Here is a 12,799-nt window from a genome sequence, read left to right as displayed (position 1 = left end):
TACCTTCAACACTTATGATAGTGCCAACTGCAACACTGTGATGGGCCATGTGACATACATGTTACCTTTAACAGTTATGATAGTGCCGACTGCAACACTGTGATGGACCAGGTGACATACATGTTACCTTCAACAGTTATGATAGCTTTGATTTCTGGTTAATTTTTTCTTATGTTTGACATTTAAATAAACAGCTTGTCTACAACTTACATATACAAACCAACCAATAGAGAGCTCTGTCTACAACTACATTCTTTTCCAGCTCTATACCTCCAGACAGCATCCCCTATGCCCTAACACCCCAGCTCAGTGCCAAGCAGTTAGAGTCAACTCTACACTCCAGGGCCCATTAAAGGTCAAATTAGTCTTTGTTAGTCTTCTAGCTTTGCCCATTCCTTCCCACAAAAGCAGCATTAAAGGCTCTTGCCTATGTCACTGCCCTCCCTCTGCCTTATAAATTGAGGGCTCTTCCCCACACACCCTGCCTGGCATGCCCCTCCTTCCTGGGGAGCGATGAGGAATAAAGTATCTTTCAGTGGCGGCTGCCTCACCCAATCCATACATAGACCCACACAGTGCAGCAGCAGAATCTGTGTGTGTTCTTTTAACAGGATTAACAATCACTGAAGTAAATTATTTCAGTCCATAACTTTCTGGTGCTCTGTTCTTATTTTTACATAAACACATTTCAAGGTGAAGTAGTTCTTCATTTGAAATAACCTTTTATATTCTTCAGATACAATATATATTTTTTTTTATTTATAATTCAGGTTATTTGACATTCTTTAAATTAAAATGTTAACTAATTCTTTTTTTTCTGTTCTAGTGAAAAATTCAAGAAAACTTTATCATACAAGGTAAACCTTTTTTTACAGATGTAGATGCCCTGTGAATATACTTGTTTGTGCGTTTACCCGTAACTCTGGAATTCATTGTTTGCCCGTGCTGCCTCCAGTTCATGGCAGCTCTCTTACCTTGGTCTCTTGCAGGCTGGATTACAGACATGAACCACCCTGACTCTTTCCTATACAACTTTTGACCTTTCATATTTTTTCATCCCAAATTGTATCTTTTAAATCTACAGATACATGGATTACTCAAAAATATCTAGTATGGCTTTAAATTTTTTTAAATTCAGATTAGCTCTTTGAATAGTGAATGAGATTTGGAAAGGATCTGAGATTCATTTTTTTTTCCTCCCCTGCTTACATACAAATTAACAAGTTAGCTGGTGTGGTAAATCTTAGGTTGAGCTGCCCAGGAGCAGTTCCCAGGCTGTTTGCACCAAAGCTTGTCAGTCCCTGGCCTGGAACAAAGGCAGTCAGTTCTTGCTTATAGAAATTCAAAAAACACTTGGAAATCTTTCTCCCAGAAGTAGTGAGTGATAGGTTTGAGGCGCCAATCTGAGCAGAGCAGTTTCCTCCCATCTGAACACCACCCATAACAACTGTTCAATAACATGACATTCATAATAGAAGAAGGCTTGATAACTAGTTTGAATTTTAATGTAATTCTACTTTTTACATAAACACTGTGGAACTAGTTTCATTTTATGGATGAGGCTGACACTGTAGTGCTTTGAGTTCCTCTTTCTAACAGGGAAGTACAGTTTCATTACTCAATTCTACTGCCTTGACAGCTTTATCTTCTTGAACATGTCTTTATGCGTCCTAAATGCCCACTTCCTGCCCTGTCCCTCCTACCTACAGCACTCTCCTTCCCCTCCTCACTGCCCCAAATGAGCAGTCACAGAGACCAACAGAACAGGTTCTCTTCTCATGTTTTCATCTAGAACCAGAACATTGCTGGCCTTATTGGCCAGATTACAATGTTAGTATCCTAGGGAATTACTAGATTTAGAGGGCAAATGTTAGGACTCAAAGGTTCTACCAGGAAAAATGAGGAGAGATGGACTGGAGATGTAAAAGGCTACCCTTAGGCTTACTGGCCAGAAAATAACTTACACAGCTGTAAAGAGAAGTGGTGTACCCTGGCCCCAGAGAGCAGGGCCCTGACTCCCCACCCCAGTGAACAGGGTTTATCTGCTGTTACTCCAGCACCCTCGGGAGCTGCTCGGGTAGCAGTCGCCAGCCCTCAAAAGGTGTCAGGTGCAATGTCTGAGGGGGGGCTTCCACTCTTGAACTCTATGACAAATGGTGCCCTGTTACTTCCTAGAGCTTCATTACTGCTTAAAGATTTTGAGAACTAATTAGGTGGAGTTTCTCCATTCAGAGTTAGCCAGCAGATACGTAGAACACCTGCGTGTGCCTTGCACTTTCAGAACCTTGTGTTAAAGAGAACAGAAATAATTCTGAAAGAGATGGTAAAATTTAGGAGCACAGTGCATTGGACCCCACCTGAGGTTCTGATTGCATCACCATGACTTTACTGTTTAGAACCCATGTACACAAAAGGAATGCTTTTTCTTGCTTTGTCAGATCATAGATTTCTAAAATCTTTTGTCCCTTTTAGACGCTAGCCAGTTTGTGGAGGCTTTATAAAATTTACTTATTCAAACCACTTCATTAATTTCCGGGCCATTGCCATTCAGTTTTATAGTGATTCTTAAAATGTTTTAATACATAAAAGTTGGGACAAAGACACCCTTGTTATTAAAAAAAAAAAAAAAAAAAAGAAATGCCACAAACATTTCACTACCTGATTGAAAAATAGAGACTTTATACTCAGAGGCTGAGGCAAGAGGATTACAAGTTTGAGCCCAACCAACTAGGAAGACTCACTGTGCTTGGAGGGTGGGGGGACTTTAAATGTAATGCCCGGAGTACTGAGAATACAAGTGAGCAGTCTGAGTTCACCCTGCTTAACCTTGACTCTGCTGCTGCTGTAGGTGTCAAAGGAGCAGAGTACTGCTGCCTAATGACTAGCTGTAGCTGCTTGTAGATTAAAGGGTACTGTACAAATACTGCCTGCCTCTCTCCTTTTACAGGCTTCTTTTTCTTCATTAATGCCCCCTTCCCTAAAGTTGTGATATAACAGTACCAGTCTCTGTCCCATCCCCTCAGGTCTTAAATAAAAAGGAATATCCTGAGGAGTAGCCAGAGCTCTGCTAGGAGTCCTGGAGAGTAACTGGTGTCCTGGATAGGGTGATATTTCTGTGAAGAGACACCATGACCAAGGCAACTCTTCGAAAGGCGAACATTTAGTTAGGGCTGGCTTACAGTTTTAAGAAATTTAGTCCATTCTCATCATGACGGGAAGCATGGCAGCATGCAGGAAGACATGGTGCTAGAGAAGTTGCTGAGGGGTGTACATTTTGATCTGCAGGCAGCAGAAGGAGACTGGCTTGCTAGGTTTGACTTGAGCATATTTAAGACCTCATAGCCTACCTCCATTGTGACACACTTCCTCCAATGTGGCCATACCTCCTAATAGTGCCACTGCTTATGGGCCTATGGGGTCCAATTACATCCAAACTGCCGTAACTAGCTTCTCTATCCTGAGTAATATGAGAAGCCACATCATGCTTTTTCTAACAATCTATACAAGAGGTCCAGATAACCTGTAGAAAGGAAAATTTAAGAAAATTGATTTTTTCATTTAACACATTATAATTTCAAAAAGTAACCACTTGGTCCTGTTTATAGGATAAGAACAACTAGGTAATATGGCCTTGAAGTTTTTCTCTTTTCTGTTCTTAAGAAATACATCAGAAAAACAGTCAACTTGAAGGGAAGAAGTCACTGAGTACAATATTCTTAGGATTGCCCTTTTTAGCTGTCTGATTTTGTATAGTATTTTTTATTGAATGAACTCCAGAATAATTGATGTTTTTGTCTTGTTTTTGTTTTCTCTGTTTTATTACTCTGAAGCACTAAACTAGAATAAACCCACATGCTGTTGATGCTCCTTTTAGGAACACATGCTCCTCTGCAGATTTGCAGATCAGACAGCTGTCCAGCTTCCACCCCAGCGGAGACTCATAGGTATGTGCTTTCACCAGCAGCTGCCGAGGGGGTATGCCCAGCATGCCTAGGAGTGAATGCATAGGGGCTATTTGAGGAAAGCACTGCTCCATTTAGCATTTAGGAACTGTAATGCACATTAACCATTGTGACTGACTGACAGCTTGTCACATCTTGGCTAGCATCTGTGTGCACTGAATAGATTTCACATTAAATCTTTCTTACTATTATGAACTTCAGGATCTACCCATAGTCACAAAGAAAATAACAAAAATGTTAATGTCAACTCCATATGCCAAAGTTGATTCACTAGAGAGGTATGAAGAATGATACTGCGTCTTTCTTAGATAAAGGTGTCCTTACACATTATTGATCACAGACCTATACATTCATCATTTGCAGTACTGAACACTACCCAAAACCAGTTCAAGAAGTAGATCCATCAAGGACTTCACTTTAGAAAAGTAAACTTTTGTTTAGAAGAATAATTGCAATTGTTATCATACACTTAAACACTGAAAATGAGTGAGAGAGACACAATATTTATATTTTACTAGTGACAGGAGTGAGCCTCTTTATCTGATAAATGCCAGAGCTGTGCTGTGACTGCAGGTTATCTGGGTCCAGACACAGAGCTCTTGTTCACTTCTACAATACAGCTTCTCAGCTCATCACTAGATATTTGGGATCTAAAACACATTACGGTAAGTGGATGGGGATTAAATCACATCTTAAATTTTTTTCTCAGAGACTCCACATTGGACACTGGTACTCTGTAAAATTCCAACATTACCTCCTTTTTTCCATGTGTATTTGAGTTGATTGTCAATGTTTCTTTGAGCCCAACTGCAGTAGTTACTTCATACTCAAGAAGATGTTACATAATAAATAGTTACCTTTAGATTCTAAAGTTGGCATAGTAAGTGCTCATACTAGGAAATGCACTGACGCCAACAGCCAAGGGGCTTCCTCGCCTGTTCTCACCGCACCCACAACTGCCATCTATTGCCTAAAGCCTCTCATTTTTGTTTCTTTTCCTACATCTCCTTCTGATTTCCCATTTCTGATTTTTTAAGTCAGTGTAATATACACTTGTTACAATTCTACCAGATGCATCTTAGTCTGTATAGGCCCAGTCTTATACTCAACAGAAATTGATTTGGCCCACTGTTCTAGAGATCACAGGGTTAAATCTGATGGGAGTGTGCTTGGTGAGACATACCATTGCTGAAAGTGTCAAATGCCAAAAGAGAAAGGCAGACCTAGAGTGCCTTTCTAGAGAGCAGGAGCACAGCAGGAGCACATGCAGGAGCACAGCAGGAGCACATGCAGGAGCACAGCAGGAGCACACGCAGGCTATGGAAGGGAATGCTTTCATGAGGGAAGCCAAGCTTTCCCTTTGTAAGAAACCCACACTCACAATAGTGAACCCACTCCTACAGTAACAGCATACCTCCACCTCACCTCCACCTCAAGCTAGTGTCTAATTGGAGCTCAGCATTGGGGATTAAGTTCCCAGCTTGTGCTTTTGGGGAGCACATTCAAACCATAGAGATCAGTAGAGTCATGGTTCCTGTCATGAATCAATGTCAATTTTCAGTGTCTCGGGAGAGCAGTGACTGAAGGGAGATTGCTAGGGTTGGAGCAGAAGCCCATCTGGCAGGATTGCTAAAGGGAAGGGGAGGGGAGCAGACAAAGCCACAGAGTTTGTCAAAGAGCTTGCCACTTCCATGCCTGATAAACAGTTTTAGAAAATTTACCAACCCCCAAAAGGTAGGTTGCCAACAACTGGATTTCAGTTGTATTGACGCTTAACATGGGAAAACAGATCCTTCTCCAGGATGAAAAGGAAAAACTAACTGCACTGGGATCCAAGCCAAGAGTCAGTGAGCTGCCTTGTAAACCAGGGTGGGTCCTGAAGGAATGCAGAGCATCCCGTTCTGAGGGGAATGTTTGAGCTGAGAAGTAGGTGGGATGTGTGCATACATGGGTAAAGGGAAGTGTCTCAGGGCATAGAGGAGCCAACTGGATAGCTGTTGGTGGTGAGGACACATGCTCTTTTTCTAAACAGAGGCCTAGATACCTACCTCTTTGTATCAGCTTCTAACACAGCTCGATCTTCATGCTGTGAGTCCTTTTAAGGAAGTACATAGCACCAACCCTGTGGGTCTGAGTCTCTGATTTAGTCTCACTTGCTAATTTCATCAGTCCCTGCTTTTGTTTTGTCTGTAAGAGTCCCACGTTAAAGAGAGGTTTTCTGTTTCAGTGACGTGCCTGGCTGCTGACATCGCTTCAACAGACGCCAGTAAGCTGCTGAGTTGTAAAGTGATGTTTAAGCATTAATGTAATTATCAAAGAACAGTGGAAGGAATGAGATTCTGTAGTCAGTAACCTCTTTCAAGAAAAGGAAAAACTTAGATATTAAATGTAGAACAGTTCAGATTATAAAAGCAAGTGATGGCTTTAGCATAGGAAGCCTCAACTCAGTTTTTCCTCAGCTACGTTTGAAATTTCGCAGCTGTACTTCCGAGGGAAAGCAAACAAGCTGCCTGCTTGCCAGTCAGGTTCCTCCTTTGTTTCTCATGAGTCGCAAAGGAGATGGAAGGCCAGTTTCCTAATGAGGTGAGCCCTGAAAGTAAGAACCATTCCACTCAGCATAACTTACCTTCCTTAGATAACTAGCACATGCTCATGAGTTTCCTCAAATCCTTTGCATTTCTTTATTATATTATAAAACTCCAGGGAGAAATGGGATACCTCTTTCAGATGGCCATTCGGCAGTGTATTTAGACTTTCTCAGAGACAGATTTTTTTTTAGAATATTAGTAATAATATGACTTTATAGGAATGCAGAACATTGGTCTTAAAGTGGGTTTTTGACCAAAGTATAAGGTAGAATGTGTAGTTGCAATTTGAGATACATTTACCGATACATTTTAAAAAGCCTCCTGGAAATGACTAGCCAAGATAAATCTGGGAAGTATGCCTTCACGCTGATCAAGTCTAAGCTTAAAGTAAGCAGCACTGAGGGGAGCATGGCCTTTGCCACGGTACTCATGGATACCGGCCTGTGTATGCATGCCGTTATACTGCTTAGAAGCATCTCACGCTGTGTTTCCTTGTTTCAGGGAAGCAGTGCATGTGCCTGGTGGATCTAGACCGAGCAACAGCAGCAGCAGAACACGGCTACTCAGTTCAAGTGATTTCTATGGAGCCAGAGAGCTGCTCTCCCAAAAATAACATGATTGTGGGTGTCCCCGTGTAGAATGGGGGCACTCACACTTGAGGTTTTGCCATTGGGTGCGTGAGGAAAGCCCGGAGGCGGTCAAGGAGTTGTTGGTGTGTTCCTGGAAGCAACACTGAGCATCCTGCGCCTGCTGAAAAAGCGAAGATCTTGGAAGAGGGATGCTCCAGCTGTGTGCGCAGAACAATGACTGGCTTCTGAGGGCAATCCCCAGAGCCTTAGCCGCCAGAGACTTCCTCAGTGGCCAGGTGCCAGGTGTCCCTCAGTGGAACCATTTCCTCCCATTCTCCTGATCGTGTCAGTGGGATGCTCAACCCAGGCTATGACCTCACAGTCTTCACTTTATAATCTTTAGATATTCATACTTGGTGATCAGAACTAAATTCAAGGTGGTTGTGGTTTTTATAGTTTTAACGATGTATCTTTTTTATAGATTTTTTTAAATCTACAATGGTAAATTCAGTGTGATTTTTTTTTCTTTTTTAAATCTGAGATTGATTGACTTTGCATATCATGTACTATTCTCCTTTTAAATATTTGTCCCATAAATTAACAAATAAGTTTACTACTGGTTCGAAGACTTCATGTGAAAATTTATAAGTCAATTGCACTAAATTATATATTCTAAAAGTGGGATTTAGATATAAATTTTAACTAAACAGTAAATTTATACTTTGTTTAGTTACAAAATATAACTAACAAATGCTAGGGTCTATTGTTCTCAAAACCTTGGCCTTGTTTTCTCTGAAAAACACAAGAATGAATTATATGAGGTATATTGTTTTGCCTTCCAAAGGAGATCGTCTAGATCAAGAAGAGAAAAACTTGGGGAAAAAACGAACCGTTTCCATTCTATAATCATGCCAACATGAACAGCCGTGTGTTTGGGTGTGAGAGTGCGGACCCTGAAAGCCCATTCGGACACTGCTAGCTGCCTGTGTTTCCTTTCCAGCAGCCAGTTTTTTAAATTACAGATACAGACAGCTGTCTCCTGTGTGCTGCTAACTCTAAGTCCTACAGTATTGGCATTAAGATTAATTACTTTATCTTGATGTTTTCATATCTAAAGAAAAAATCTTAGAGTTTCATCTAGCTGTCGCTATGCTTTAAAATGCATGAATAATTCATAAGGTGATATGGAGGGGAACATTGTTATTCTATGAGACGATTTAAGATGAGAGACATCATGATACCTATGTATTTTATCCATCGGTACTGTTAACTACATCCTGCACCATTGTTTTAAATTGAGATATGCTTTGATACAATATAATACATAGATTTTTGTATTCCTATTTTATTTAATTGAAAAAACTTTTCATACAATATATTGTGGCCGTGGCTCTCCTCCCTTGACTCCTCTCGGATCCTTCCCACCCCATCAGTCAACTCCACACCCTTTCTTTCTCACTCTTTGTAGAAAGCAAACAAAATATTAGAGTTTTTTTTTTTTTAAAGAAGAAATACACAGAAAAAAATGTAAAAATACAAAAATATCAGAAACTATAAGACCTGTAAAAAAAAAAAAGCTTAGACAAAAAAAGAGAGAGACCATGAATTTGAAGGAGAGCAGAGAAGGGTTTATGGGAATATTTGGAGGGGAAGGGGAAGAATTGTAATCAACTTATAATCTCAAAATGGACATACACACACACACACACATACACAGAGACAGAGAGACAGAGAGAGAGAGACAGAGAGACAAAGAGAATGCCCAAACCAATGCAAAACAAAAAGTCTACAGAAATACCATTGGGTTTGTATTGTGTTGTCTAGTACTGCTAAGCGTGGGGCCTACCCTTTAGTGTGATTAATATACCAAGTGAAACTCCACTGGAGAAAGCAATTTTGCCTTTGCAAATGTCAATTGTAGATAGCTTCTTGATTAGGGGTGGGAGTCTGTGTCAACTCCCTTCTACCTGTTTTGGAGCCCTCATCTGGCTTGAATCTGTGCATACTGCTACAATCTCTTGGGGTGCATAAGTTCATCAGTCCTATTATGTCACAAAGACATTGTTCTGTTGCAGTTGCCTATCCCCTCTGGTTCTTCGAGTCTTTCCCCCTCTTCCCATGGCCTCCTGAGTCCTGAGAGGAGGAATTTGATGGTGACTTCCCATTAAGGACTTGAGTATTCCAAAAGCTCTCCGTCTCTGCTCATTGTCCAGCTGTGGGTCTCTGTCTTAGTTCCCATCTCCTGCAATAGGAACCTTCTCTGATGACGGCTGAGGAGTCTGCTGTAGAGTTTCTACCATCAGCGTGTCTTCAGTCGACTCCCAGGTGACTCCAAGCAGCCCTCTCTTCCAGGACAGAAAGCTTATATAGTAGTTATGGGGGAGCAGGAGACAAAGAAAGGAAGGGGGTCCAATGATCTCCTTCGCTTGTTCTCAGCATGGCATTCGCCTGTGGTGGTTGTGGTTGGTAACAGATACAGGTCCGCCCGCAATTGCTCTTTTAAAACAACATGGCCAAGGCACTCATGCAGGGCACATAAAAGGACTGGAAGCAAGCAAGAGCAAGAGTGTTATGATGACAATAATCTCAGGAGGTAACCTGGTCTCACCCCAAAACTCTTCCCCCTCCATTTGTGTCTTCCAAAAAAACCACTTCTCGGGCCGAGTTAGAGAAGCAGGCTCTAATTAGTAAAGCTTGGCGACTTCCTCTTATCTGGGCAGACAAGTTTCAGTCATACAGGAAAATGAAGTATTTTTAAGACTCATGCAAAATAATAAAGTAATAACTAATTAAATATTTAGTGTCATGGGTCAAGAAATTTGCAGTGATCAGAATTTTCCAATAAAAGTATTTATGGTAAGTTGTGGTAAAGAGACTGAAGAAATGGCTTGGTGATTAAAAGCATGTGCTGTTCTTGTACAGGAACTGGGATCAAAATACAGCTCAGATGAGGGCCCCAAAAGGAACTCCAGCTCTAGGGAGTAGAGTGCCCTCCTCTGCCCTCTGAGAGCACCTGCATTTGTGTGCACATACCAGGCGCACACTCATAAAGATAATGAAAAAAAAATCCAATAAAAATAGAAGAAGCTTTGCTACGTTCTTCACATTTTCAAGGTTTCTCTGCAATGTGAAATCTATGAGGATAATTTTAAAAGTCCCACATTCTTTAAAATTCAAACACTTGCAAAGTTCAGGCTTCTCTAAAATATCCAGTCTCTCTAAAAATACCCAGTCATTCTAAAACTCCAGAATCTCTTCAGAAAGTCCAGAATCAACGGTGGCCTCCTCCAAAATCAAAATAAGTAAAATACTTCCTTACTCCAAGATGGAGGAACCAAGACAAAGGTCAGCAGAGTGAGAAGGAACGCACTTAGTGCCTGGAACCCTCTCACGATTCTCCAAGAGGCTGGGCAGCAGTTTCCTTTTCCCAGGCCCTGCCATCCACAGCACACACAGCTCCACTCTACAGTTCCTGTTGTCCTTGGTGGTGACTCCACAGTACTGTCATCCCCCAAATGCTGGGGTCTCCACTGCCACTGGGCCGACTTCTCACCAGCCTCTCCTGGGCTGTTCGTGGGGATTCTGCCCCTGCCAGATGGTGCCAAGCCTCGGCTTCTCTACGTGACCCCTTTGATTCCAGGGCTTTTACTACTAAGGCTGGACTTTCTCCAATAGCCTCTTATTGCGACCTGTGAAACTTACACATTACCAGACCCAGCTGCCAGCAGCAGGCACAGCCTGAGGCCCCTCTGGAGCACAGCTTCTGTGTGTTGACCAGAGAAAACACTTCCCAAAAGATTTCATCTCAGTGATGCTGGTCTCTTCTTAATCACTACTTGTTCCTCAGCCCCAGCTGACTAACACTAATTGTCCCAGGAGAGCAAAAGTTTTGTTTCAGTTATTCTGGTCTCATTAATCACAGTCAATGCTGCAGCTGACCAGACATCACAAATTCACAATAGAAAATATCACACAAATGGGGAAGAAATACTTTATTTCAGCTTATAATTCTACATAATGGACTATCATTGCCAATATCCTGGGTTCACTGTAATTTAAGGTTCACCTAATTCAGTGGCTCCTCCAGGTCTTGTAGAGAATTTGCCTCCGCCACACCGTGCAGTTGCAGTTATCTATTAGCTCAGCAGCCTGGTGGATTCTTAGCACACATTTTCACAACTTCCTCATTCCTGTGCCTGTAAAACTAGTACCACATGGACAGCAGTGCTCAGATCTGCCAGCTCAAGATGTAGCCTGACCCTCTTGTGCACAGTACCCTCTTGTGCACAGTACCCTCTTGTGCACAGTACCCTCTTGTGCAATAGTATTGGTGTTCACATTTCTATCTCTAAACCAGCACAATTTTCTTGCAGTGGGTGGTTTGAAATAAAAATCTAACATTTATGTTATTAGTTGTCTTTTACAATATTGTCATAAGAATTACATTTTCTCCATTGATCAAGGTAACTTCATCATATACGAAGTGTAAACTTAGAGGTTTCTTAATTTTTCATTCTGCTCTTAGACCCATGCTTGCTAAATTATAGCAGTTTTATATCATTAAATATATATTACATGCTATAAAGTTTTATATTAAATTTTGATGCTTGATTAATTATTATTTGGTTATCATGTAAAGATATATGGAATAGATGAGCCCTCCTGAAATTATGCTCACTTGTAAAAGTAACTTTTAGTCACCAGATGTAATTGTCTCAGAGGCTTACTGTTGAATAAGCTCACTCTAGCTCTTTCTGAACTCTGGCTAACTGGGTCAACTCAGCTGTTCTGGCTCCAAGCTGACTGATTCAATATGACTTCTCTTAGCTTCTCATGAATTGCTCTGGCTGGCCTCAAACTAACTGGAAATTTATTCTAATCCTCTGGCTATTTCTTTTGTTGTTTTTTGTTTTGTTTCGTTGTTGTTGTTGTTTTTCGAGACAGGATTTCTCTGTGTAGCCCTACTGTCCTGGAACTCACTCTGTAGATCAGGCTGACCTCGAACTCAGAAATCTGTCAGCCTCTGCCTCCCAAGTGCTGGGATTAAAGGCGTGCATGACCGGCCTCTGGCTATTTCTATTCTCTGGCTTCAGTTGCCTCTTGCATAAACAGAACTGAACTCAACTCCATTTCCTTGCCTCCTGCATGGACTGCCAAATCATTGACTCCACTCCATTGCACTTAACTGACTGAACAGAACTGTCTAATCTCAATCTCTGTCTCTGTCTCTGTCTCTGTCTCTGTCTCTGTCTCTCTCTCTCTGTCTCTCTCTCTCTCTCTCTTCTCTTCTCTTCTCCTCTCTCTCTCTCCCTTTTCTCTTCTCTTCTTCTCTCCCTTCCCCCCCTCTCTGTACTGCTCTTAAATAGCTTCTTTCCTGTCTGTTCTCATGAAAGTTGGACATATCCTATTTCTACGCATTCTGTCAATTCTTTCTCTGCTTCATCATATTGGGTGCTGCCTTCTACAAGCTGACTTTACTTTCATTGTTTGGGATTAAAGCTGTGTACTAAGCATGTCTGTATTCTAGCCAGAACAGCCATGCTGCTGAATTTAAATTCCTCAACACTACACTCTTTCTGGAAAGAAGTTTTAAGGCACAGAAGACTATCAACTGTCACCAATCTGAAGAAAGTAACAGAGTGTCTGTGCACTGTGAGTGTGCCTGGTAGCCATCAGATCC

At 41.5% G+C, this 12,799-nt stretch overlaps 1 protein-coding gene across 4 annotated transcripts in view; it reads left to right on the top strand.

Moving 5' to 3' along the window:
- Gstcd (glutathione S-transferase C-terminal domain containing) overlaps positions 1-8,515 on the top strand; it is an 84,056-nt gene extending 75,541 nt beyond the window's left edge. For all 4 annotated transcript variants that reach the window (XM_031375563.1, XM_031375565.1, XM_031375562.1 and 1 more), the window contains exons 10-12: positions 827-857; positions 3,875-3,944; positions 7,052-8,515. In XM_031375563.1, the coding sequence (XP_031231423.1) occupies positions 827-857; positions 3,875-3,944; positions 7,052-7,188 (238 nt within the window). In that variant the 3' untranslated portion in view covers positions 7,189-8,515. The remainder of the gene's footprint in view (positions 1-826; positions 858-3,874; positions 3,945-7,051) is intronic.
- The last annotated feature ends 4,284 nt before the right edge of the window (positions 8,516-12,799 follow it).

Source organism: Mastomys coucha, unplaced genomic scaffold (assembly GCF_008632895.1).
Source record: "Mastomys coucha isolate ucsf_1 unplaced genomic scaffold, UCSF_Mcou_1 pScaffold16, whole genome shotgun sequence".
In the NCBI taxonomy this organism is placed as follows: domain Eukaryota; kingdom Metazoa; phylum Chordata; class Mammalia; order Rodentia; family Muridae; genus Mastomys; species Mastomys coucha.
The sequence above is the reverse complement of the archived record's forward strand: the minus strand, read 5'-3'. Positions and strand labels throughout refer to the sequence as shown.